Source organism: Onychomys torridus, chromosome 2 (assembly GCF_903995425.1).
Source record: "Onychomys torridus chromosome 2, mOncTor1.1, whole genome shotgun sequence".
NCBI classification, from domain to species: domain Eukaryota; kingdom Metazoa; phylum Chordata; class Mammalia; order Rodentia; family Cricetidae; genus Onychomys; species Onychomys torridus.
Window position 1 is genome coordinate 163,297,422 of NC_050444.1, and position 27,998 is coordinate 163,325,419.

At 41.9% G+C, this 27,998-nt stretch overlaps 1 protein-coding gene across 11 annotated transcripts in view; it reads right to left on the bottom strand.

Annotated features, from left to right (window-relative positions):
• Camta1 (calmodulin binding transcription activator 1) overlaps window positions 1-27,998 on the bottom strand; it is an 841,450-nt gene that overhangs the window by 758,539 nt on the left and 54,913 nt on the right. Inside the window, exons 4-5 of one of the 11 annotated variants that reach the window (XR_004944211.1) lie at window positions 4,605-4,688; window positions 2,479-2,628 (exon numbers count right to left, since the gene is read on the bottom strand). The exons of 8 other annotated variants lie outside the window; for them this stretch is intronic. Coding sequence is in view for 1 of the 3 variants with exons in the window: in XM_036177882.1 (XP_036033775.1) it covers window positions 4,680-4,688 (9 nt within the window). In the remaining 2 variants the exon portion in view is untranslated. Of the gene's footprint in view, window positions 1-2,478; window positions 2,629-4,399; window positions 4,689-27,998 lie in introns of those variants that run through there. 2 more of the 11 variants (XM_036177872.1, XM_036177882.1) reach the window with 2 other exon arrangements.

Consider the following 27,998-nt stretch of genomic DNA (forward strand, 5'->3'; position numbering starts at 1 on the left):
CTCTCCAGAAAAGCCACAAGAGCAAAGGTTATCAGAAGGTGGACCTCAAAGGCCACCCGGTGGGATTTGGAGACTCAAGAGTTGCCTGACTATACACTGAAGCCTGCCTCTATGTCCTCAGAGTCCACCTAACCTTACATAGCACTCGCTCTTGTGGAGGGGAAGCAGAAGACTGCTCTGACAGCCCCATCAACACTGCTGGAGAAAGGTAGCTAAGGGCAAGCTTCTGTACTGCCATGTCTGCTGTTCCACCCTTACGCAGGACGTGTGACAGGCAGCAGATCTGAAGCCCTTCCCTCTCAGGAGCATATTCCCCATCACCAAAATCAAGGGGTTTAACACAGTTTAAAAGCTTACACAGCAGCCATGAAGAGGCCCAAGGCGAAAATCCTCTCTAAGACAACCCCAGCCTATCCTAGTGCCTAACTTGCACTGCTTGGTGATTTAAACCCTGGCATTTCTTGGCCTACTGAAGCCCATGTGGCAAAATTACTTAAATTCTTGAGATGAACCAAATCAGAACAGAGTCACAAATGAAGCCTAACAATGTTCAGGCTAATGAAGGGTGGCACCTACTCCAAAACAGATATCAAGACAAATTTTAAAAGCCTATCTGAACAGCTGCTATGTGCTAGGCCCCTTGAAGATTTGTAAGCATATTACACTATGATGACAGATACACTGTGAACATCAGGACTGGGGTTGGTGTCAGAGATATAGAGGAAGGAAAGAGAAAGGAAAACTAAATGTACAAGAGACAGAGGAAAGAAGGTGACAGACTGAGAAAGCAGGAAAGGCCCTGTGTACTTAGCTCTAACTGTCTGATACAACCTAGCAGCTGGGAGAGTGATTTCAATGAGAACTGTCTAGACCAAGTTATCCTGCAGAAATGTCCCTCAGCAGTTGTCTGGATTGCCTTAACTGATATGGAAGGACCCAGCCTCCAAGTGGGCAGCTCCATTCCCTGGTTTTGTGAGTATAGAAAGTTAGCTGTCTCAAGCTCTTCTGTGACTTCCCTATAGTGCTGGACTATAACTGGGAATTCTGAGCTAAAAACCCTTTCTCCCTCTTAGTTGCTTTCTGTCAGTTAGTTTTCTGTTCTTCAACTACAGCAACAGAAACAGAACAAGAGCCCTCTACTTCCTGAACCTCGTAAGGGAAGCACAGGCCTGGCTTTTGTGACAGCTGATTCTCACTCAGGATGGCTACACAGAGCAGTGGCTGGGCCCGTAGGTACTGGTTAGTGGTGGATGAACAGTCAGCCTGGAGAGAACCATTCAGTTTGCAGTGTAACCTGCTCTGGAAGTAACACCCCTGACCCACACACAACCCTGAAAGATACATTTCTATGTGTACAAATGATTTACCTGCTTTTTTTCTTGTTTATAAAATAAACTTCTAGGATTTCTGAACCCTGTTGATCAATGATTCTCAGCTAGTAAAAGATCAGAACCATAAAGTTGGCCAGTGATGTAAGTTTTAACCAACTATGCAAGGGGCTCCATATCCACAGCCAGGACTAAAGGACCCACTGTTTTCAGTCACTTCTTACTAAGCTCAGTACTGTTACGTCTCTGTCTGAAGACTGAAGGAAGAGAATGCGTGCAGCTGATTCCTGCAGTCAAATGGCAGAACTGTCTTGCGTAAGGCAGTGTCAATGAAACCTAGTCTCAAGTGCAAGACATACAGCATAATGAAGTGTGAGCCTGGAGAGTCTATTAAACCTACCTGAGCATCAGTGTGCTCATGCAGGTCTCCCCACCTCCTGGGTGAATATGGATGATTAAAATGTGTGAAAAGCACCGGGAAGAACACCTGATACGTATCCTCATACACATACTCAAGAGGACACTGAAGCCTCCTGCAGCTGAGGAAAACACTAGGCAGCTCAACACCTTTACTCCCTGAAAGCTAGCTGCCAGGTTTTACCAGAGTAGTGTGATGGGTGAGTCCAGCTAAAGAGGCAAGCAGTGATGTTCTCTCTTCAGGATCTTTCCTTTTGCCTCCAAAGTCACAACTAGGTAAACAAATGAACCTTTAAAAAAAATGGAAAAAAAAAGTAACAGCAACAGGTGAGGCAGCTCCTGGTGGCTGGACTTTCTCACTGTAAGACTAGGAGGCCATGTAGCTCTGCCCGGAGTTTGCATCTGCTTCAGATTTCTTACTTACCACATGCTCTGCAGATCCTCTCTAGGCATCCAAGGGTCTCTAAGTCAGTGCTACAAGACTGAGGTAGGAAGGGCTAGAGCTCACTTCACTTGAGGTGTGCACTACTCATGGTGTGCAGATTTGGCCACACTGCACTTTGTGCTGCTCTGCAGACCTCACACACAGCAACTCTGCTAGGACTCACCATGATCCTGTGAGTGGGTGCTATTACTGACACCCCATTTAAAGAGGAAGCAAATTCGGGAATAGGGCAGCTAGGTAATGTGCTGCAGTCAGTACACTTGTAAGAAGCCAAGGTGGGATTCGAACCTCAGCAGCCTGGCTCCACAGCCATGGTCCTGGCCCTTCACCACGGGGTTCACTACCACTGCCTCTTGGCACAGCCATAGGATGAGGTTCAGTTTCAAAAGCACCTTTCTTCTGAGTTCTCAGTGTGTTTCATTTATCCTCCCAACAACCCTAAAAAAGCAAGTAGGAGACATACAGCATCTGTATTTCACACACATTACAATGGAAGCAGCAAGAACACAGCTAACAAACTCCTACTTGGACAACCAAACTCCTGTCTTCTGAAGTCTATGTTTGAGTTCTTTAGTTTGGGCTAATGGCCTTACAGGTGCTGACAGCACATCCAGACCTGAGTAGTCCAGAACAGACTTTCTCACACTCAGGTAAGATCCCCTCAGTGAATCACAATTACAAAAGCAGTATCTGTGGGGCTTACAACTTAGTACAAGTCCTAAATTCTAACCAAAAACTATTTTGTTCATCAAAAGTAAGTAGTCAATGTATTCAGTTACTAGCTCTCTGAAAATAAATAGGTTATCTTAAAAATGTCCTAAGCAGACAGCTTTAAGGGAAAAATCTAATGAAAACACTTCACTTCTGCATCTACTAATGTGTCCTAGGCTCCTACTAAATTTATGAATAAAATACTGGACCCTAGAGAGCCAACTCTGTCAACAGGGAACTTGGGACTCCTCTGGTGCCATCAGGCGGCTGAGAGGAAGGAGGTTGGCAGCCACGATCCCCTGCCACTCTGAGAGTCCGTGAACTCTTACGTCAGGTGCCGCTCCTCTACTTGGCCCCAAGAAACAAAGGGCATAACTAGAAGGGAGGAGAAAATACTCTTGCACAACTGGGCAATGCATATGACAATTATTTTTTAAATCACCTCAACAGTCAAGGTGTTTAAACACCTCTAACTCCCATGACAGGTACAGTCCCAGGAGCTTCATAATCACAGGAGTCTTTATCTATTTCTATTTCTCAACTCTGGTGCTCTGCAATTCTGTGACAAGATACCCAGCAGGCCAGATACGGCATTGCAAGCAAATGGGTGTAACAGGCGAAAACAAGCTTGGAAGCTCCAAGTAGTGCAGGAGTTCTGGTCACCAATGAGCAGCTCCTGGTACTGATTCTAATGAATGATAAAACTTTCACAGATATCAACAAAGACTGGAAAGAACTTACATCTATGTCAGTGTTCACCTAGAATTTTCAGGTGTGTGCAGTTGAAATATCAGCATTAAACATTAAAGAATAAAATAACGAGACACTAAAAATAATCTGTGCTTCACTGGGTCATGCTAAGAAATTACATGTGATTGGGGGGTTTATTTTATTAGTTCAAAGAATTAAATATGGTTCTGGATTTTGTTCTGCTTTGTTCTTATTTTAAAAAACCAATATACTAATTTGAAAGAAAAAAAAACTGTAAGAGCCAACAGCATAAATTAACCTGGTATAGAGTCCACCAAAGCTGACCAGATTTCAGCAAAAACAAAAACATTGTGGATAATGTAAACCGTTGCTTTTTCTTATGTTTAAAAGAAGTAGATTATAAAGGATGGAAAAGGGTGAAATTTGATGAGATAATTGTATTCTTCAGGCCTTTCAATGAAATAAAACATTTAACCTTTTTCTCTCAGTAAAATCAGAGGATGCAAAATACGGCATTTAAGAAACTAACAGATTTAAGTTGCTGCTGTTTTTTGAGAAGGGGGCAGCAGCAAAGCTATGTAGTAGATGTGAAGAAAGGTGTGGGTAAAGATAGATGTGAGCATGAGTGTGTATGGAAGGGGGTGGAATGCGAAGGGAGATTCAGGCAGCCTGGGTATGTATATGTGAGTTACATGTAAACATCAGTCAATTCATAGTTTTTGCAAAATATGGACATAAAAGGAAATACCCTACATGGGGAAATGCACTCATTAAACTTAAATTTTAAAAGGATGAAAACACAGATTACACTTTATTCTTAAAAACCAAAATGAATTTCAATACAGAAAATGAAGACAGCATTTTGCAACTTTATCACTCAAAGGAGAATCTCTACTTGAGGAAATCAGTGTGCTGCACTTGGAGAGATGAAATGTTACAGCTTGTACACCAAAATTAAAAAATGAAATTAAATTAAAAAATGAAATGGTTACCAAGGTAATGCAGGTCAGGGGATCAAAGGTGAAGGGTCACACATTATTAAAAAGAAATCCAAAAGGGCGGCTGCATCATGATCTCTGCAAAACAAAGGAGCTCCAGTAAGTACAACTAGCATCTCCCAGAATCAACAATCAAGCTCTTGACGCTCTCCCTGCAATTGAACAGTATTCCCTGATTCCATGGAGAGCCATTTTTATTCAGGTACAAAACCAAATTTTAATCATCATTACCAACCAAAAAAATTACAAATATTTAACCAATCATATTAAAACCTCCAATATTTCCAATTGAAAGTGGCTGGGAAGTGCTGGCATTTCATTTCAGTTGGAATCCACACCCTGTTTTCTGGAAATGACAGTGTTTGATAAGTTACCAATATATCAAGAATCTAATTTGGTCACAGCATGGTGAGTTGGTTTTGGTTTTTTTGGGTTTTTTTTGGTTTTTTGGTTTTTTTTTTCTTCCCTTCTTCTTAAGGAATGAGTTCCAAAATTGAGTTTTTGCAAATTTCTTTCATTTGAAGTAGCTGCATAAAATTCCCATTATTGGAACACTTAGTATAACAATGTTCTAGAAGACAGCAATAAAGTGATACATGATAAAATAAACTGTGTAACTATACCTATTAAGTCTGTTCTCACATTCAACTTTCACTGCACAAGGGAAAGGACATTTTAAGCAAAGTAACAACTTGCTATCTCTACTGGAATCATACAGTTAACAGGAGCCTGACATGAGGAAGAACCAGGGAGGAAAGAGGTATCTGACAGGTTTCATTTCCAACCAATGTTACATTTTCTCACTTTCATTAACAAATTAATGTGTTCCTACAAAGAACAGGAAAGTCAAGGCTTTGTCTGAAATGTAACTACCACCCAGGTTGCGGCCCTTACCGACAACAACAAGAAGAAGCAAACAGTGACGGTAAATGCTCATTCCCGGTAAATAACCAGCATAGAAAACCATCATCCTTACTGTAACTAGTCTGAAAACTAATCCTGAGCAGGTTTCCTGATTCAGGATCCAGGCTCCTTATGCTGAACAGGCAGTGCTCAGAAGCCCTGTGCACAGTGGCCTGCCACCTCACCTGAGGCAAGAGCAGCTGGAGGAGGGGACTGGGTTTGATTACCATCTCAGCACCCCTTCCAGCCTCCCACCTTAGTTTGTTTCTCTTTCTCTTTCTTTCTCTCTCTCTTCCCCACCTCTCCACCCCCCACTCCCCACCCCCCCACTCCTCCACCCCTGAGCTGAGGACCAAACCCAGGGCCTTGTGCTTGCTAGGCAAGCGCACTACCACTGAGCTAATCCCCAACCCCCACCTTAGTTTCACGCTGCCATATCAAACACTTAAGTTAACCTTGTTAAAAAATCACATCCCCATATACTTATATATTAAGATATAGACAACTGTCCAGAAGGATTTATTAAAAGGAATAAGATATTCCTTCTAGTAACTTATGACAATCAATAAATAAAATAATTCTATGAATGCCAGCTTTTGCTCCCTCTGATTAGGTTTTGTTAAAAATAACTGCAGATCATCATGCACTGGATTGAGTGTGTTAGTGCTTAAGGCCACATCTCTAAAGTCACGGCTTTCCATTCAGTTGCACAGCTATGAAAAGTAAACTAACATTTCGTTTTTGGAACCCTCATCTCACACAGCCTGGCACATACACATTTGCTGCTGGGAGGCATGCAAGCAATGTTGAACACTGCAGAAGGAATCGATACCCCATCAAAACAGTGCATCCGGTGCTTTAGTGGCGTCATTACTGAGACCATTTCAGCGTGTTTGTAACGAAAGACAAGAAGCCAGCAGTGTGGTATTAACTCGGGTTTTGTTTTCCTAGAGTATTTTATATTAAAAAGAAGCACCAGACCTGTCCAGATCAAGAAATACATATATACATACACACACACACACACACACACACACGCCCTCTACCAAACATATATTCATAATCTCTTCTTAATGACAAGATGACTTCTAGATGCTTTTTAAAAGTCTTCTAAATCATTCTTAAAATTCCATAGCTTACAGAAACAGTTCCCCAAATTTCTGCCAATTCATCAGTCCTGCCAGAAGTGTTAGGCACAAACTACCTAATGCAACCTCCAAGTTGTCAGCTGCCCTCTAGCACATCCTGCTCTTCCATGGAAGTGGATTCATACTCCCTGCCTAAACATATGGCAGCTCTGACAGACAGCCTTTGAATACAACTGCACCCATGGTAATGACAATCCAGCTGATTTTAAAAATAACAATCTATTAAGAATTTTAGCAAGTGTCTTCTGCTTTGGGGACAAGGTAAGGCTGAAGGGAGTTTACTATGGTCCTAGCAAGTACCCAGAAGAGCACTCAGGAAGGTAAAGTGTGCATTCTACCATTGCCAGTAAAGACCGCAGCACCCAAGCCCACTATGTGGAGAGCAGCTCCAAGACTACTACATCTGCTGAGGCCAGCATGGGATGCCTTCAAGCAGTGCTCCAGATAGCCTTCTTCTCCAGAAGCCTCCCTTGCCTTCAGTATAGCCACAGTCAGCTAGTGGTGAAGTCCTCACTGAAGTAACACAGAACACTCAGGAATTGCCGCCACAGACTGAAATAAGCTCCCAGCTAAGGAACCACAGGGAAATTTCTATCATCAAGTGGGGACAGTGCTCTAGACCACCTCAGGGAAACAAAGTTACATACAGTTTCTCTCTCCACAACCAGTAACAGAATTAAACAGTAAATGCTCAAAACCCCTAACCAGCCTCCAAACCCTTCAGTGTATCCTTGATCTAAATCTATCCACCTGCTACTGGCAGGATTCCCCAGGGACTCTCACAGCAGACTATTTGGGACACACTTACGGACAAATTTAATTTCTTTTCTCAACATATCTACAAGCAAGAGGAACTGGCTTCCTTCTCAGACAGAGCAAAGGCCTGTGAGAGGAAAGAGGTGCTGCCACATCTCCCTTAGATGTTAACTTCTAAGGTAACAAAGAAAGAAGAACTAGGAAGAAATCCACAATAAAAAAGTCAAAAGATTCAGAGTCAGGGTACAGTACTACAGAACTGAAGAAGCCCATCAAAACAACCCTAGACATTTTACTGGTTTTTTGCAAAATGGCTATTAGTGCTATTATATAATGCTTTCTGTAGCAGATATTAAGCTCTGCAAGCATGCATACTGATTAGAGACATTGAAAAAATAAAACTAAGATGATGGGGCAAATTCTACTATTTTTAATCTATAAATATAAATAGATAAATATCCAGCATGCCATTCTGTACAGCATCAAATGTACTTGAGCTATATCCAGCTTTTCAGTTAAGCAGAGACTACAGTTCTGTTACCACTTCATGGTATGGTCTATGCTAGTTTGCCCGACATAAACACCAGAAAGAGAAGTGTTTGGCTTTTGTGTTTGCAGTCCCTGTGTTCACAGACCCCAATGTTTGCGGTCTCTGAGTTCCAGGCACCCATGTTTACAGGCCCTGTGTCCAAGCATCCATGTTCTAGTCCCCATGTCCCAGGTACCTGTGTTCGACCGAAGATGGGGTGTAATCTCCTTTCCTCTGCCAACAATTATCATATCTTCTGGTTTTCCAAATTTCCAGTATACTGACCTTTGTTACTTGTCTCTAAGATGATACATGTCTGTTTCTCCAAAACTTTCTATAAATGGTAAGACATCCCACACCACAATCATAGTAATCCTACTATATTCTTTCTTTTTTGTGAAAGAAGGTCTCACTATGTAGCTCTGGCTAGACTAGAACTTGCTATATAGACCAGGCTAGCCTGAAACTCACAGAAATCCACCTGCTTATGTCTTCCAAGAGCTGGGATTAAACAAGTGTACTAACCAGCCCCACTGTATTAATTTTAAGGGGGTGAAGAGATGAGGTAGCATGCACCTGTAACCCACAAACTAGGCACTGTGTCAAGAGGATTTAGAGATCTGGACTACAATAAGAGCAAGAAAAACAAAGAAATAAAAAGGAAGAGGAGAGTAAAGGAGAGATTTAGAGGGAGGCAGAGAAGATAAACCTTAAACTATTCACCTTCAGCAATGAATGTGTAATCTTTTCCTCTGCTAGCTTAGAATATTTCATAAAGGATAAAGAACATGGGAGAGAGGAACTGTGAGAACAACCACAGGACTTCTGAGGATACACTCACCCATGGCACTGAGGCTTCTCGTGCCATGAAACACACACAGCACTGTGCAATGTAATAGCACATAGTCTCACATGAAGGAGCCAAACAGTCAACCTCACAGAATTAGAAGAACAGTGGTTAGCAGAACCTGGGATGGCTGAGGGGCCAAGAATAAAACATGGTGCAAGGGGGGAAAGAACAATGTGCATTAATTATTTTGAGATAAGGTCTCATACCATGTGTAGCTCAAGCTGGCCCAGGCTGGCTTCAAACTCATGGCAATCCTACTGCCTCAGTCTCCTAAATGCTGGAATATTATGGACATGAGCAACCATGTCTGGCTAGAAGAAGTAACTTCTAATGTTCTGTAACACTGAGGAATGACTTGTTGACAACAATGATATATTTAAAAAAAAAAAAACTAGAAGAAAAAATTCTGAATGTTCTCAACATATACACACACATATGCATTGAGTAATAGGTATGCCAATCAATAGCTCTGATCAGTATACACTGAGTAAGTGTATTAAACATCTTAATGCAGCCCATAAATATGAAATTACTATGTATCAATTAAAAATAAAAATAGAGGGGGCTGGGGAGATGGATCCACAGTTAAAGCACTTGTCACACAGGCTAAGAATCAAAATTTGGATCCCCAGGACCCACATAAAACTACAAATGGTTGCACCTATCTGTAATTCTACAAGACACGGGGCAGAAACGGGAACATGTCCAGGAACTCACCAACCAGCCTGCCTTAGGACGCGCTGAGCAAAAAAACCCTGCCTCAAACAAGTCGGAAGCCAAAGACTGACACCCAAGGTTGTCCTCTGACCTACACACAAATGCCTGTACACTGACCCACATACAGACACACCAAACACAACCATCAATTCAATCAAAAATATAGCTCAGTGGATAATGTACTTGCCTAGCATACACCAGACCCTGTGTCTACTCCCCAGAAGCACATACACAGGGTGTAGTAGTGTATGTCTGTAATCTCAGCACTCAGAGAATAGAAGCAGAAGGATCTGATACGCAAAGTCATACTCAGCTATGTTACTTAGCAAATTCCAGGTTAGTCAGGGCTACATGAGACTCTCTAAATAACTAGTTATCTTTAAAGAGAGTATAATTTATCATACACCAGTTCCTCAATAAAGAAAGCTGTGTAAGGATGAGAATGCTAAGTGGGAGCACAGGACAAGGATTTATCCTCACACTGCACTCTTGGAACCAGGCCATGCTGGGACTGCCCATGCAGAGAAGACCAAGACACTTTCAGGGAGGCTGTGGAAGCCACTGCTCCTGAACTCTTCGTTACCTGTCTATTACCAAAGATGGCAAGAGAATCCTCCCTGTTCATACATAAGGACACACATAGACACTGTGTATTTAAATGTTTGGTACTGCTGACCCATACTGGGTGCACACCTGAAATTACTCCATTTCCAAAATCAGATTGGCCTACCATTTATAAAGCTAAGTGAACCTTGGCATAGCCAAGACCCACCCACTTCTTTCTAGAGCTATCCACTGGGGTAAGAGTTCACAAAATGCATAAGTTCTCCCAAATACAAACCTAAAATAAATTCTAAAAGGAAGCAAATTCACCACTACTGGCCTCATCAAATTCCTTGTTTACAAGCCAGGTGTGGTGGCACACCCTTTAATCCCAGCACTGTAAATTCAAGGCCATTTTGGTCTACAGAGCTAATTCCAGGACGGCCAAGGATACACAAAGAAACCTTGTCTCAAAAAAAAAAAAAACAGCAAAAATTTCCTTGTTTGCAAACTTCTTAGCAACACACACCAGTGCTCAGCTATTTTTCCAACTGGGTAAGAAGCTCCCATCACCAATAAATAGTCTCTCAGGTCCAGCAGCAGGAACTGCAATTCTAGACACCAAACATATGACTAAGGAGCCTGCCTTTTTGGCAAGTCTCCCAGGTGAGTATGGACAGTCCAAAGCCCTCCTTTTGAAATGGGATGCACAGGCTGGCTGAACCCATCTTCCAATCTCCTCACAGACACATTGGCCTCAGGGGACAACTAGCCATTAAGTGGCAAAGCTGCTAAAATTTAAGTTTAAAAGAAAATCCAATCCTGGAGTGAGAGCTCAGTAAGTAAAAAGCTTGTCTTTTAAGCATGAAGACCTGGATTCAGATCCAAAAAAAACCATCTAAAGCCAAATGTGGAAGCACACGTCTATAATCCCAGTCCTCCGGCAGCAAGACAGGAGGAGTCATCCACACACTCCACAAACACTTGTATGTGACACCATTTGTGTTTATAGAAAGAAAATTCAAATACAGCTTACTGGTGGTCCCTCTCTATCCAAACTTAAAAGCTTTTAGATGCCCAAACACACAGCTTTAAGTCTGTAAACCCAAGAGAATTATGTATGAAGTAGAGTGGATGGAGAAGGCAAAGCAGAAGAGAGAAACTGAGAGGGAAAGACAACAAAAACTACTTTCTAAAACAGTCACGGGAACCTGTAGAAGCTTCCTAAAATCCATCTATACACATACATAAAAAAGAGCTTTAAAAAAGAAAAAGCCGGGTGGTGGTGGCGCACACCTTTAATCCCAGCACTCGGGAGGCAGAGCCAGGCGGATCTCAGTGAGTTCGAGACCAGCCTGGTCCACAGAGTGAGATCCAGGATAGGCACCAAAGCTACACAGAGAAACCCTGTCCCGAAAAACAAATAAACAAACAAACGAACAAAAAAGAGTTAAAATGAACTTCCTATAATGTGGCAACAATGCCCCTACTGGGCACTAGAAGCTAACAAAAAGCCCAGCCCCAGGAATGAGTTACTTTGGGGGGGGGGGGGGTATGAGTCAGTGACATTCCCAAAGATCCCCAAACACTACAGGCTATTGCCAAAGCTCTTGGTTACCTTCCATAACTTGATGGTAAGACTCTGTTACTGAAGACATCACATATGTGATCATATAAGAAGAAATACCAAGCTAGTACTGACATAGAAGCATCATCTCTCCTGCTAGTTTCCATAATGCTGGAAGGTGCTATGCATACTGCCAAAGGAGAAAAATAATCATCAATCTTACCAAGCTGTGAACTCTGCAAGCTACAGTAATGACAAGGCCTGGTAAGACATGGCCACTAGTGCAATAGCAGAGTAACATGGGAGTAACCAACCGGCCATTTTCTGACTTTATTTCATGCTCAGACCATAGATAAAATCCATACCTGGCACTATATTAGAACACAAACCTATGGCTAGACAGATTATAGACCCCAGGAGAGAACATACTACTATTACTATGCTAAACAGAGATAATGTTAAACCAACTCCTAATGACTTAACATTATACCTATAGATTTAAGTACTTTTTCAATCCTTATCAGAGAAGCGTTTGCATATGTAGACAATAACACAGAGACTGACAAACTGGCCAACACAGAGACCCACAACTGGCCAAGGTGCAGAGACTAAGGTGCAGAGTGTTCAGCCCTAAGTGGAATAGATACACGCTACATTCCCTCCTCCAAAGGCTCAGAAATCAATGAAGAGGGAGCCAGAGGCTGTAGGTTACAAGGAAACAGCAGGGCACCTGCCCATAGGAACTCACAGTAGCTGTCATAGCATGAATTAAGACCTGTGCAAGCCAAAGCCAGACCAAAGAGAAAGAAGTGTGTTGCAGTCAACAAAGCCGAGAGGGGCTGGAGATCTGAAGAGCATTTTGACATCAGACATGGAGATGCATAGTCTGGAGTTTAACCAGCTGGTTTTCAGTCTTGCTTTGGTCCAGCATTCCTCTCTATGCTCCCTTCCCTACATTTTGGAATAATTTTGGGTAATGTATATTCTATGCCATTATATGTTGGAAGATTGCGATCTGTTTTTGTATTTTGACTTTGTAAAGGATTACAGTTAAGAGAATGCATGAATCTCAGAAGAAACTTTGGACTTTTAAACATTATTGAGAACGTGACAGACCATGGGGACTTTTGAAATTAAATAAACTAAATGCATTTTGCATTATGATATTATTACAAGCTTATGGGGGTCAGGGAGTAGAATGTAGTAGTTTGGATGTAACTGGCCCCAATAAACTTATAGGGAGTGGCATTATTAGGAGGTGTGGCTTTGTTGGAGTAGGTATGGCCTTGTTAGAGTGTCACTACTGTGGGAGCAGGCTTGGAGGTCTCCTACGCTCAAGCTACACCCTGTTGTCTCACTTCACTTCTTGATGCCTGCTGATCCAGATGTAGGACTCTCAGCTCCCTCTCCAGCACTATGTCTGCCTGTACTCCACCATGTCCTGCCATGAAGATAATGGACTAAACCTCTGAATTGTAAGCCACCCCAATTAAATGTTTTCCTTTATAAGAGTTGTCGTGATATCGCTTCACAGCAACAGAAACCTAAGACATTGATCATACTTCTTTGTGGAAGGCCACACACCCAAGAATATTTGGGCAGCAACAACGGGGTGGGGGTTGGGGGGAGCGGGAGTTGCAAGGGGGAGGGACACAAAGTTGGGTTCAAAGGAAGGGTAGATCTGTGAAGAGTTTGGGGGGGGAGATGACTGATCAAAACACATATGAAATTCTCAAAGAATATTTTTCTTAAGTTTTTAGAACGGTACTATTTTTTTCCTTTTGTGATCTTGGGATATTACTTCATTTTCAACTACGTCTCGTTATTCATTTATAACATGAAAACATTATCCCTACATCACTAGGTTGCTGTGAAAATTAACTAAAGTGATTAAAGCACTTATCAGCACTCAGCTAAAGACAATAAATGTTAGTTCTGCTGTGGGCAAGATATAGTTGGTCCTCTAACATATGACTCCCTGGCTTTCCAGGAACACACTCCATGGGTGGAGGTGGTAGATATAAGTTCAAAATGGCAAATCTTAAAAGTTAGAATTCAGGGTACTTAGCTCAAACTCTAATGGGATGGTCTGTGGGGGTCTCTTCCAACTCCCAACTGGTTCACACACACTCCAAACCCCACACTCTGCACAGAGCAATGCAATGCAGAGGCTCCCAATTCATGTAATGAGTGAGGAAATCAATGTGGCCTCAAGAGCAGCAGAGGCTGAGCATGCATTTATAGACCCACAATGATCCTCTCACCACACCTTACAGAGTACACAGGAAAGGATGCACACTTCTATCCATGGAACAAGAGAAATATACTCAAGAACTTGTTTATAAGCTAAAAGTGAAAAGTATTTGTTTTCTGACAAAAACTCACCCAGTGGGCAAACATTTATCAAGTGCCTACCATAGGGCAGAACTTAAGAACACGCACCAAGGATGAATACAAAGAACATAACAGAATCAAAGACATCACCTGCTCTACTACAGTGATCCAGGCACAGCTCAGACCCAGATCAAGACCTTTCAGACAGCACAAGTATACTGGAAAAGTATAGGACCACAAATGTTCACAGCAAGGGCACTTCACTGACCCTGCAAAGGCAATCAGAGAGATCTGGAGGAAAACAATGGAGAGGGAGTGAGCACCAATCCAAGCAAAAAAAGACCATATTAAGAGTAGGAATGCGGGGTTGGGGATTTAGCTCAGTGGTAGAGCATTTGCCTAGCAAGCACAAGGCCCTGAGTTCGGTCCTCAGCTGGGGGGGGGGGGGGGGAGTGGGAATGCAGAGGTAGCCAGACTTCAGACCTGTGGAGGGTGCAGGCACTTCTAAAACTATTCTGGATACACACCAAGCTAGGAACCAGCTACAGTGGGCAGAAGGGTCTGGAGAAGCACCAATCCAATCTAGAACCCAAGGGTCATTTCAGCCAGGAGGGAGTGGTGAGCATAAAGACTGGAAATTTATTTGAGAAAAAGATCCAAGAGAAACTGGAGAAGATGCAATACAGATCAAAAGAAGAGCAAAGTGTTCCAAATGACTCTCAAAGGGAACAACAGTGGATATACAGCCTTACAGTAGATATAGTTGGCTGATATTAATACCAACAGTTAATAACTCATGTGGAAAAAGGTGCCTTTGACATAATATTAAGATTAGTTCTTTTCCTTCCAATGGCCTTCAAGACCCATCTAGTCATGAGGAAGGTTAGCAAACAAACCCAAACCAGAGAACAGCATACCCAAATACTTCTCCCATCAAGGTCAACATCACCAAGACAAGTCAGGAAAAGTGTCAACTGAATGAAGCCTAAGGAGAGAGGATAACTAGACAATGTGGCAAACCAGACTGGGTTCTGGAAAGGCAAAGGACATGAAGAGGAACTATGAAAGGGGAAGGGAATGTGCAATACAGATTAGGAGGCATCGGTGTGCAGGGTACCAATGAGCCAGCTCAGTACTAGCCAGAACCAGGCACAGGGCAGAGCTCAGTAACAAGTCTACAGCTTCCTTAATGTAAAAGATTTGTCTTAAATTTGACCTAAGATTTGACTATAGAGTTGGAGGCTCAGGTTCTCTTTTCTGAATAGGACTCAGGAGGAGACTGTTAGCTCTATTTCAAAAACTAAGACAGGAGTCCCCACTAGATCTCCAGAGTAGACCTTAAGAAGGCAGCTCTGGTGTGGATCTCAGTGGAGTCCTTGGCAAACTGGAATTATACAAGTAGGAATGAGTGTCAGAAAGAGAAAGGGAGCCCCCAGGATGCAACTCACCAGGAAAGCACTGGAGAGGAGAGCAGAAGAGGAAGGCAGGAAGAAGATCCAGACCCATAGAGCAGAGAGGAGAACAATGGCTGTCAGAGTTGACTGTGATGGGAAACACTGGCCAAAGAGTACAGACTTCCACAGCTATAAAAGGAATGAGTTCTGGGAACTCAATACACACCCTGCTGGTCCCAGTTAACAATATTGCATTGCTTATTTTAAATTTGCTAAAAAGTCATCTCCCCAACAGACACAGCAGGTGTGGTACAGCACAGACTGTGCTCATCATTACACAGTACACACACACTGAGTCATCACACCTCAGCCTTCTAAGCATACAGTATTTATCAATTATGTTATAGTGTGTCACACTCTTTAAAGTCAGTGTCATTCATACGCTCTCTATTCTTGTCGTCTTTACCATCCCTTTTTAATCAAAGAGCATCTTATTTACACAGAAGATGAAACTAACCTATTTGATAAAATCTCCTTGGCTCGCTTTTTGTGAGTGGTAGGAGGAGACCAGTAACCCACAACTAATGGTAGAAAACAAAAAGCATAAAGCCAAGACCTGAGAAAATTCTACTTTTAAATCTAAGAGAACAAGAGGGAGCATTCAGCACAGGGAGAAAGAAGTGGCACACACTTCCCAGGAGCTGGGGAAGTATGGTATGTGTGGTCACTGTGTTATGTGTGACACAGCAAAAGCACACACTGAAAAATGCTCCTTGTATTTTGAACTCTGCTGCTGCTGTTGGAGACAAGGTGTTGGTGTTGGCAACACTGTTGGTATTGATGGTGATGTTATTGTTGTTGCAGTATGTTGCAGTACTGTTGTTACAAAATCTTGCTACATAGCCCAGGTTGGCCTACAACTCACAACAATCCTCCTATCTCTACTTCTTGAGTGACTGGGATAACAGACATAAATCACTTACTTGGCTTATTTTAACTTTGAGATCACTAGTGATCCAAGAAAGAAGATGCTATAGAATAATTGGAACTAGGTTCAAACTGAAACACTTGAATAACAAATGAAGGGGGGAAGGGAGAAGTCTGGATCTCAAATTTACAAACTCATGTTCATAGCAGCAATATTCAAACCTCACAGAGACAAAATGTAGTATCTACATATGGAATATCCTAGCTTTAAAAGGGAAGGAGGATGGATAAAGAGATACCTCAGAAGTTAAGAGCACAAATTGCTCTTGCAAAAAACCCAATTCAGGTCCCAACACCTTTTAAAGCAGCTCACAACCACCTGTAAGTCCAGGTCTATGGGAGCTGATACCCTCTTCTGGCCTCTGCAAGCATCTGTACTCATATGTACATACCTACATACACACAGTTAAAAGTAAAAGTACATCTTTAAACTCAGAAGGGAAGGGGGACTAACATGCTACAACACGAAGGAACCTTTAGAGCCTTATACTAAGTTAGACAATCCTGTCACACACAAAGACAGCACTGCCTGAGTCCCATTTATAAGGTCCTTAGAACCAAGCCCACAGATGACAGAAGGAAGGCGTCAGGGAAAGGGATAGGCTGTTTGAGGACAGAGTTTCAGTTTCTGGAGATGGACAATGACTGTGATTGCACAGTTTCTGGAGAGATGGCTCAGCAGTTAAGAGCACTGCCTGCTCTTCCAGAGGTCCTGAGTTCAATTCCCGCAACCACATGGTAGCTCACAACCATCCGGTGCCGTCTTCTGGCCTGCAGACAAAACACTGTATACATAATAAATAAATATTTTTTTAAATGAACTTTACACTGCTGAGTTCTATGCATAGAAACCATTAAGACACTGAATGTCTGTTGTGTAAATATAAAAGACACCTGTCTGAATACTGAAGCAGCTATCACGCCATCATGACCATGACTGCAAAGGACTTAGAGCAGGAGTATGAGGGTCAGAGCAAAGTGTGAGCAGAGAGATCATGGATGTTGGCCCCTCCCTAAGAGGAACCAGGGCAGCCAGACCAGACCAAGGACATTCTTCCAGCTATCACAGCCAGACCTACCAGCATTTGTGATGTGCTCAGACTTGAGGAAAGGAGAGGAAGTGAAGGCTACAGAAACAAAGATAGGAACTATTCCAGTCCTGTCATCAGTGGCAAGACCTGCTTTAATTCAGTCTTCTTCAACATACAGCTTTTAGGATTATATGAGCTCATTGACTGAAACTCACAACAGAATTCATTCAAATAGTAAGTATCTACTGTAAAGCTGCACTGTTTTTGACAGATATTTAAGGTTACAATGGAAGGGAGGGTCACCATGTAAGGAAAGAAAACTGTGACAGCAATATAAGCCTGGAGTAAACAGATCTCAGAAGACAGTCCAAACAGATCCCAGGACTGTCACAGCAACACAGGTAACTGTAGCATTTCAAGTCAACTGGGAAAGATCAGCAATTCAATACAGGAGCAATTTGGAAGGAAAATGAAATTACAACTATGCCTCACCCTGTTCATGTGGTTTCTTTAGTGTTTAGTTACATTAAACATTTTAGGATAAACCAGAAAAAGAGATGCTGGATAGATAACCCAACTACTAATACCAGGAAGACTTTTCTGTGAGCATTCAAGACCAGAAAGAGCCAAAGTTCATGTGCACTGTTCACAGGGCTGTTACCCAACAAGTTCAAAAAGCTAGCAATTAACTACAGCTGCTTTGTGCAAGAAAAACTATACATATTTCTTAAAAATACTTAAAAAGCAAGGGCAGGGGGGAGGGAGGATAAAGAACCAACTTCAGAAAAAAAGAGTAAAAGAAATGAAGGTTATTTTTAAAAAGTAAGACAAGCAGTCAAAGCATACTAAATCAAAGGAATGTATAAACATGAAATCTAAAGGAAGCAGGGAGCCAGGCATGGTGGCACATACCTGTACTTCCAGCTCTTGGGAAGCAGAGGCAGGAGGTTTTGAGTTCAAGGCCAGCCTGGGCTACATAGAGGGACCCTATCTCCTAGTAACAAAGGAAGTATCAGTTTCTCACCCCATAGACTGAAAGATCCCTGAATGAGAATACCTACTGTTGGTGGGGACGTGAAACACGCACTCTCCTATCTGGTTACTGAGAATTAAATTGCTACATAGCAAATGTTTATCCTTTGACAAGCACATCTGTCCTGAGAACATAACTAGAGAAGTATGCAAAAATATGTGAGCCAGAATGTTAAATGTGCTATTTAAAAATGGCTCAGCTATATTAAACATCTAATGCTAAAAATCCAAACCAAAATGATGTAAGAACAAAATAGAGATTGCTAAGTTTTTTATGGGCATCCTTGCTTTGCAATCATGCATATTCATAGCCACACATATGCACCAACATGAACAATGGCCACAATGTTCTGTGTTATAAGGAGAAAACAGTTAAGAAAGAGGTATGCAGTGTCATGTGTCTGTGTGTGTGCGCACACACATAGTTATACACCACAGGAGCACACCAGACTTGCTCAAACATCATTTACACCCCCAAAAGGGCGTTACTATGGTCTGAACATGTTTCAAAGTGTCCCACAAAAGGTCTATATCAGAAGTCTGGTTCCAAGCATAAAGATGTGTAACTTTTGTGAAGTGGAGCCTAGCAAGAAGTCCTTCGATTGGAGCCAGAAAGAGGCCCTTAGAGCAATGGGCAGCATGCCAGTGAAGAAAACCTTGGTGGGTTCTTGGAGCAGCTCAGCCTCTCTGGCTTCCTATCTGGTGACAGTTTCTCCCTCCACATGCGCTCCTGAAATCAACCGTCAGATCTCACCAGAGGTTGAACCATAAGCCACCTGATCTTAAACTATCAGTCTGTAAGTTAACTGTTTAAAGCTCCTAGTCTTAGATATTTTTACTATAAAAACCAAAAATTGGAATACACATTCCCAAAATCAAACTGCACACAATGGCTATCTTCTCGGATGTACAATTGTAGGAGAAAGTCTGTTTTTAAATGTCCACATTTCTATGGTGCTAGAATATTTTAGTGATAACTTATTACCACCTTTAATTAAGCACATATATAAGTACTCATATAATAAAATGTAATAAAAGCAATTTCTGGGAGTAAGGATATACAATCTGTGGCAAAAAACAGAGTGATCCCATGTGTTCCTCTTTGCTCAGTGTGGAGTCTTTCAGATATGAAGTCCCTTTAGCTATGACTTAATAGTCTGTACACAAACACCCGAATCTCCCAGACTAAAAAGTATCCTGCATGAGCAGCCAGAAACAGATTGTCTCGAGCTACAGTAAACTCATGCAGTGCTGGGATTCTCACATAAAAAGTATTACAAATACATGACAATCCTCCTCAAGCTTGCCTAAATTAGAAAGAATTATGGCCTGCCAATAAAATTCAAGCAAAGCCTATGAAGATATGTACTATAGAAATGGACTACTGGGGCTAGAGAGATGGCTCAGCAATTACGAGTACTGACTGCTCTTCCAGAGGACCCGGGTTCAATTCCCAGCACCCACAGGGCAGCACACAACTGTCTGTAACTCTAGTTCCGGTGACCCACACAGACATACACGGATGCAAAACAACAAATAAAATATAAAATAATAAAAAGAAACAACAAAAATCATAAAATAAAAATAAAGAAAGAAATGAACTATTAACTATCCAAAGAGTGACTTCAATATATAGTCACTACAGCTTTAACATAACAAAACCAGTTTAATTGCCACAAAGCAAGCACACATATATGCATATATATGGTGATATATTATGTCCCCCAATATATTGTGTACCCTAATAAAACTTATCTGGGGTCAAAGAACAGAACAGCCACTGTATTAGACATAGAGGCCAGATAGTGGTGGTACATGCCTTTAATCCTAGCATTCCAAAGGCAGAGATCATGTGGATCTCTGTGAGTTCAAGGCTACACTGGGAACAGAGCCAGGTGTGGTGGCACACACACTTGAGATCTCATGCCTTTGCTTGGGAAAGATACATGCCTTTAATCCCAAGAAGTAATATAGCAGGACACAGAAAGGTATACAAGGCATGAGGACCAGGAAGTAGAGGCTTTTAGCAGCAGTTCAGCTGAGATCCATTCGGGCAAGGACTCAAGGCTTTCAGTCTGAGGAAACAAGACCAGTTGAGGAGATGGCAAGGTGAGGTTGGTTGTGGCTTGTTCTGTCTCTCTCTGATCTTTCAACTTTCACCTCAATATCTGGCTCTGGGGTTTTTTTTTTAATTAATAAGATTGTTTAGCAATTCGTCTTACACATACGCACACACAACACGCACACACCCCACAAGGAGCAGAATAATGCTGTAGGCAAGACAGGTTAAAGGTCTTCAATACATAAAACTAGTTTGATTTTTAGATTACCAGAAAATGTAAAAAGCCACCCCTCTGTTGGGCAAGGCCCTGAAAGGGCTTAAAACTGTAACAACAGTGAATTTCACTAGAACACCTGAGAAAAAGAGGATGAAACTAGGGCCATGAAAACCAAAAATGAGTGGAAGAACCCAAAGCACAAATAAACAATTAGATCCTTTCAGAGTGAACAGAATTACAATTTTTATAAATTTACTTTCTTCACATCACTGTGTATATGATGTGGCAGGGCACAGCTCTGTGAGTCAGTTCTCACCTACCTCCTTTATGTGGGTTCTGGTACTGAACTCAGATCATCAGGCTCAAATACAAGTGTTTTACTCACTGACACATCTTGCTGGCCTGGCCCATGACTATAATTTGTATTATGGTCATCAGTACTAACATCCCTACAATAGAATATTCACTCACAATTGTCCCCTCTTTCCCCTACTTTTCCTTTCTTCCTATTTCCTGGAATCAGGTACCATGAACTGTTCCTACAATTGCCTACTAAGCACTTACTGAACACTAGGCCTATCCTGAGCCCTGGGGGGCAGTGAACATGACCCTCTACCTGGTATGCCTTCCATGGCTCATGCTGCTAGTCCATCTCACTGCCCACCTCCTCAGCACTTCCGTGCCTCTCATAAATAGGCTTAGTTTGTATCTACAGTGTACTGAACAGGTTCTCTATTGTCTGTCTCCACCTTCAGTAAGGATGACCCTGAAGGGAATTTTGTGGTTTATATATTACAAAGGCTTGGGATACTACCTAGCTAACAGAGGTTCAAATATTTGCTTAGCCAATGAATGCCCTCTTTTCTAGTTAGTCATATCTCCCATCTGTGCAAGAAAACATGGGCTTTGACCCACAGAACCTGTGGAAATACCTTGGTCTACACTCTTGCCATTTCCTTACCACTAGCCCCCACTGTAACTGGTTCAGTTTTGTTTGCTCTTCATCTCCAATCCAAATTCCTTTTTTTTTTTAATTTTCTTTAATTGAACAAGTGTAGTGGGTAGCTGTTCGAGCTTTGACCTGGAAGTACTACCCACATTGAGGCTTCCAGTAACTGTCACACCTATGAGGCTGGGCTGAGACAGGAGCCCTTAAGACCCGAGATCCAGATGTGCCAGCTCTCTTGCTTCTTGGATCCTGGATGCTGGATGCTGGAGGTAGACCGAGCAGTTTTCCAGAGAACACCACTGGACTGCACTTCACCTCTCCCAGACCCTGTACCCTATCCCTTTACTTGTAAGTTACCTGCCCCCCCCCCCAAATAAACCTCCCTTTTAACTACTTGGAGTTGCCTTAATACTTCCACCAATTCCAAGTAATTCATACTCACTCACTACAGAAGGTCACTGAAAACTCAGCATCACATTCTATAAAATGACTGGAGTAAAAAAAACTTGGGAGTTGCATCAACAGCTCCCTCACCTCCCAGGCCACATTCATCCTATTCCCAGGGCTAGACCAATCTATCCCCAGCCATCCAAGTATGTCTAGGTTCAATGCCGCCACCTTAGTCCCAGCATGCTAGTGTCCCCTGGATTCCTATAAACGTATCCCATGGTCTCTGGAAGCCAGTCAGGTGACAGAATTACCTACAACAGAGTTCAAAAGGCTCTACAATCTCAGGCCTCCATTGTGGGGACCTGCATAGGACATCCCACTTCCTCAGGTAGCCCAAGGCCAGGAGCAACTTAACCTCAGCTGCTGACCCTTCTACCACAATTCAATTCATTATATTCTCTAACCTCCCCCACTGCTCCCTACTTTTTCACATGGGACAAGCTCTCCCCCAGCGCAGGCCTCTCTACAAGCTTCCACTATCTGAATATGTCATCTCACAGAGCTAACATCTCCTACTTCCAATGGCTTCACATCCTTTTGAATGACTTTCTAAATACATATCTACTCTTTGATGACCTGCTCAGTGGTAACTGTACCTTGATCACCCAATTCCTCCAGAGACCAGACAATGCTGGTCAAGTAACCAGCGGCCCATGTTAACAGACTTCACCTCTACAACGGTAAATTCAGTATCTGCTCTGTCCACTCTCAGGTATCCAATCTGGCACAGAAAGAGCATGCAATAGCATGATTTACTGAATTAATACAAAATGTCTAGGGTCATCATAGTCTTAAATGCCAGGGAGAGGGAAACCACTGGTACCCACTTACCATTTTAATAGACCTGGCCTTCTAGGGTTTTGTGCCAGAAGTGCACTGCCCTTTCAGCACGTATCCAGGGACTTCTCTGCCACACAGTGAACTAGAGACCTGCCCTCTGGGTTTGTTCGTTTACTCACTAACTTACTTATTCATTTTATTTTTGCAATGTTAAAGATCAAGCCTGAGCCTCATGTACGCTACACTAGGTTCCATAAATGAGCTACACCCTCAATCCCAAACACCAATGACTGCAATGTGTGTCCTTTCTCTACTGCACTCTCTGCACGAGCTCCTATGTGATTAGTCTGTGGAGGTATGGATCTCTTATAGACTATTTTTCGGCGAGTCTTACTACCCTGGAGCATATCGAAACTTTGTCCTTCAAAATTAGCTCATCCTAGCTATTTATATCTTCACATACATTTTAGCACCCATTTGTCCATCTTGACCACTCCATTCTCCTCTGAAAAGTCTTCCGGCACTGCCTGATACGTCAAACACATAAAAGAGTTTGCAAACAATCTTTAAAAAGTGAGTTTTCTAATTAATGAACATGGTATATCCTGTTGTGTTTGTTGCTCTTGCATGGTCTGCACTGCTTCCAATTTTTTTCTAAATAATATGCTTTTAATCCTATGGCAAATGATTGGCTTTACTACTTTCTGTTAGCTATCAGTGTGTTGAAACTACAGCTATAACTAGAGCTACCTTGAGTCTTCAATCTCATTTATTACTACTGTTATAAAGATACAGTCAAACTGGCTGTGAGTACTATTTGTAACATCACAGCCATATTCCTTCCATTCCAGTTTCTGAACCCATCTCTTCTTGTCGTACTGAACCATAACACCATAAACAGAAGTGCTGGTGATGAAATTACTGTCTTTCCCAGGCTGAAGAGGACAACCGCTGCTCTTATCATTACCTCAAGGCTTGCTGGACAACTTCTCTAAATACTTTCTAGCCACGTGACTAATTTCATTTCTGAACAGGCACTGGATTTTATCAAAGGTAGTTCTGTATTTGTTAATATTGCCACAATTTTTAGCTTTATTCTATTAATTTAGTAATTTATGCCAATCAATTTTTTTGAAGACTGAATCTGTCTCATAATAAGTCTGATATTCTAACTTTAGTGCTTTCAATTTTTCAAGACTTGTTTATGAAGTAGTTCTGATTAATGTTCTTTAGGAACTTGAGGAAAATGTACAGTCAATAGTTGTTAGGCAGAATATATTTATTCATGTTTTATTATGTTCCATTTTTAGTTATTTCTTCTTTTAAATGTACTATTCCTCTCATCTACCGTGTCTAATCTACTGATAAACCCACTCACTGAGGTCACACTTGTTCATTACAAACCTGTTCATTATCTTACTCAGATTTTCTGCGGCCTTACAGACACAGTCACTCTGTTTACAAACCTGTTAAAGGTTCTCACTTTGCCCCCTCTTTTAAACTATGGTTTTGCTGAACAGAACTCTAGCATGACAGTTCACCTTTTCTTTAACATTTTGAACCACCATCCCATAGTCTTCTAAACATTTGCCTCCATAACCTTTAAACAAGTTTGTTTTAAATTCTGCCCATCTTTTCTACTTGTTTACCAGGAGCAAGGACCCAAGCACTCAGCCTACCACAAACAAAACAAAATCCACCCCTCTCCCACTCTGCCTTTGTTTATACCTTCTTTGTTTCCCTTTTGGCACTTTACCTTTTTTTTTTTGGAAGCAAATGGAAATAAAAATATTTTCAGGGCCAGTGAGATGGCTCAGCAGGTGACCCTGCAAACAAAACAGTCTAAGTTGATCGTTAGAACCCACGGGTAGAGAGGGAGAATCAACTGCTAAAAGTGGCTAACCACATATACATATCACATACATATACATGCAAAACAAATTCTCAATATTCATTGAGTCCTTCCTTTCTCAGCACTATGAGATAAGAAAATAGTAAACCTCTGCCAAATATGTACCAAATTCATCTCTTTGCCAGTTACATATAAATTTTATGAACTCTTTAGCACATAGAAAACCTAAATTTACATGCAGTCTTTTATTTCCTAATTAAATTGATCAGCCTTTTATTTCTGGTTCTGGCATCATGACTAGTATGGCCTTTACTTTTTGAACAATATGTAAATATTGAACCATATTTTCTTCTAGTGTACTTAGCACTCTAACTTTTACATTTAATTTTTAGATTTATCTTGTCATAAGGTATGAGGCAATGACTTAATATTTTTAAGGGATAAACCAACTATTCTAAATTTATTTAAGTAAATAAACTTCCAGCCTTTCCTCAAGATATTACTGATACCATACACTAAATTAAAAAATGTATTCAAGCCGGGCAGAAGTGGCACACACCTTTGATCTCAAGCACTCAGGAGGCAGAGCTAGGTGGATCTCTGTGAGCTGGAGGCCAGCCTGGTCTACAAAGTGAAATCCAGGACAGGCACCAAAAACTACACGGAGAAACCCTGTCTTGAAACCCCCCGCAAAATGTATTCAAATATAAATGGATCCTGCAGCCTGACACTGCTCACCACTACTGCAAACTCTATCTCTCTGCCCTCCTTTGGTTTTAGAACAGGGGCTGAGCCTATGTGGTCAGTTGAAATTACCCTGCAGACAGCAGCAACCCTCTTATCCATGGCTCACAGGCCAACTGGACCACAGTCTGATCACACTAACCAAGCAGGTTTCTCACACCCACTTCCGTTCCTTCTTTATTTGAACCTGAAGATCTTTTAAGTGCCCCAAGGACAAGACTGAAGATGCTCAGCACCCACCTTTCCCAGTGGCTACACTGGATATTACTTTGCTGTTTCTTGGCCTCACCTTCTATTTGGTCTGTCTAGCCCCTTCTGCCTAGAACAGTAACAGATTCCACAACTCCCTAGTCCTCATCTTCAACTACTTGTCCTCTGTAAGATCATTTTCTTCCTGACCCTTCTGCTTCCCAATCCCAGTCTCCTTTACTTTCTGACCTCTGGCTGGTCTCCAGGACCTTTCTCTTTTCCTACTCACCCCACTCTACTAAGAATGGTCAGAGCTGGGCAGTGGTGACGCACATCTTTAATCCTAGTACTTGGAAGGCAGAGGCAGGTGAATCTCTGAGTTTGAGGACAGCCTGGACTACAGAGTGAGTTCCAGGACAGGCTCCAAAGCTACATAGAGAAACCCTATCTTGAAAAAGGGGGTAAAAATTTTTTAAAAAAGCTCAATCAGTACTCTTGGCTTCTTTGGCTTTTCCCTGGAGCTTACATCTCTATCTAACTGCTCCCAAGAATACCTGCATCAATGTCCCACATATGTTCCAAGCTCCAGCCTAAAACATGAACTCAACACTACTGAAACCTGTTCTTGGTGCGTTTTGTTCTCCTCCACCAGTAGAAAACTCAGAATAAACTCACTAAGGCATAAAAAAGGGTATTTTAAACTGAAAATATGAATTCTAAAATCCCTTATCTTTCTACAAGCAGAGTCTCCCCAGAGATCTCCAAATAACTCAACTGTCATAAACCCCTTCCCTGGGAACAACTCAAACCTTCTAAGATGAGAAGACAGCTAAAGAAACCATTCACATACAGATGCCAAAGAACCATCATTGCTCTACCCTAAAGCCCTTTTTTCCCAAACCTTGTTTCTTTCTTTCTTTCTTTTTTTTTTTTTTTTTTTTTTTTTTGGTTTTTCGAGACAGGGTTTCTCTGTAGCTTTGGAGGCTGTCCTGGAACTTGCTGGCCAGAGATCACCTGCCTCTGCCTCCCAAGTGCTGGGATTACAGATGTGCGCCACCACCGCCCGGCTAAACCTTGTTTCTTTTCCTACAAATGCACTCTGTCTCCCCTTTAACTATTAATGTAGTACAAAAGCTCCAAAGTTTGGCTATTCAATCACAATTCTCTGTAAACGTCCCTAAAATAAGAAGAGCGCACACACACACACACACACACACACACACACACACACAACATTAGAATCTGTTTTGTTTTGTTTTTCCTTGCTAACCTGTCTTTTGTCAGCTTAGGGAAAGGGCCACCATATCTTGGCAATCACTTTAAACCCTATTATATCAGAGTCTTCTCTAAGGGCACTGCCCAGAAACAGGGCTAAATGAACTGCTTTGGTCTGGAATCTACCAGAATTCCCGCTTTTCTCCATACCATTTACTAGACCGTTGGTTCTCATCCTTCATAATGCTTTGGACTTTTGATACAGTTCTTCACAATGTGGTCACACCCAGCCATAAAACTATTTTCACTGCTACTTCGTAACTGTAATTTTGCTATCGTACATTATGTACCGTAATGTAAATGTATGTTTTCTGATGGTCTTAGGCAACCCCTGTGGAAACGTTGTTCAATAACTCCCTCTCTAAAGAGTCACAATCCACAGGTTGAAAATCACTGCTCTAGACTGTCTAGACTGAAAAATAAAAACCTAATTGGTCACTGATTAAAATCTCATAATCAACATTCATTACCTCAGAGGTAAAATGTAAGCCAACGTAGTCACAAGCAGTACTCAAGGCCTACTCTTCTATTCCTTTGTACATGCAATACTTTCATGCTTGTTTGCTAATTCTGCCTGCCTGGTAACACCTTCAAAATGTGTTGTATTTCTTATGTCCATCTTTACAGTCTCACACTCACCTGATACATTCAGTTTCCTGATACCCTGAGCACTCGATGATGCAACTGAGCTTCACGCCCCTAGAAGGATGCAGAGCCTAATTATGTCCTTCTAAATAAGGGGATTACTCAGAGCAAGGATACTACTGACAGAATGCCTCCTGGCCAAACTTGGATGAGGCTCCTCTGAATTACTCTCTTCAGTGTCCATCAGAATCAGGTTCACACAGTTGGCACACATTATACCAAGGTGGGTTGGCCAGAATCCCACCTTCAGGTATTCTCAGTACCTGTCCCTTGTCCTCCACTACCCCCTATGTGGTATCTGATTACCCTTGTCTGCCTTACAAGAATCTTGCAGGTTGGTTTAGTCAGAGGCCCTCTAACAGCTAAAATTTCTTCTTAGTAATTTTCCACCCACACCCCTCCTTCACCCTAGCTCCTTGCCTTGTGTGTAGGCA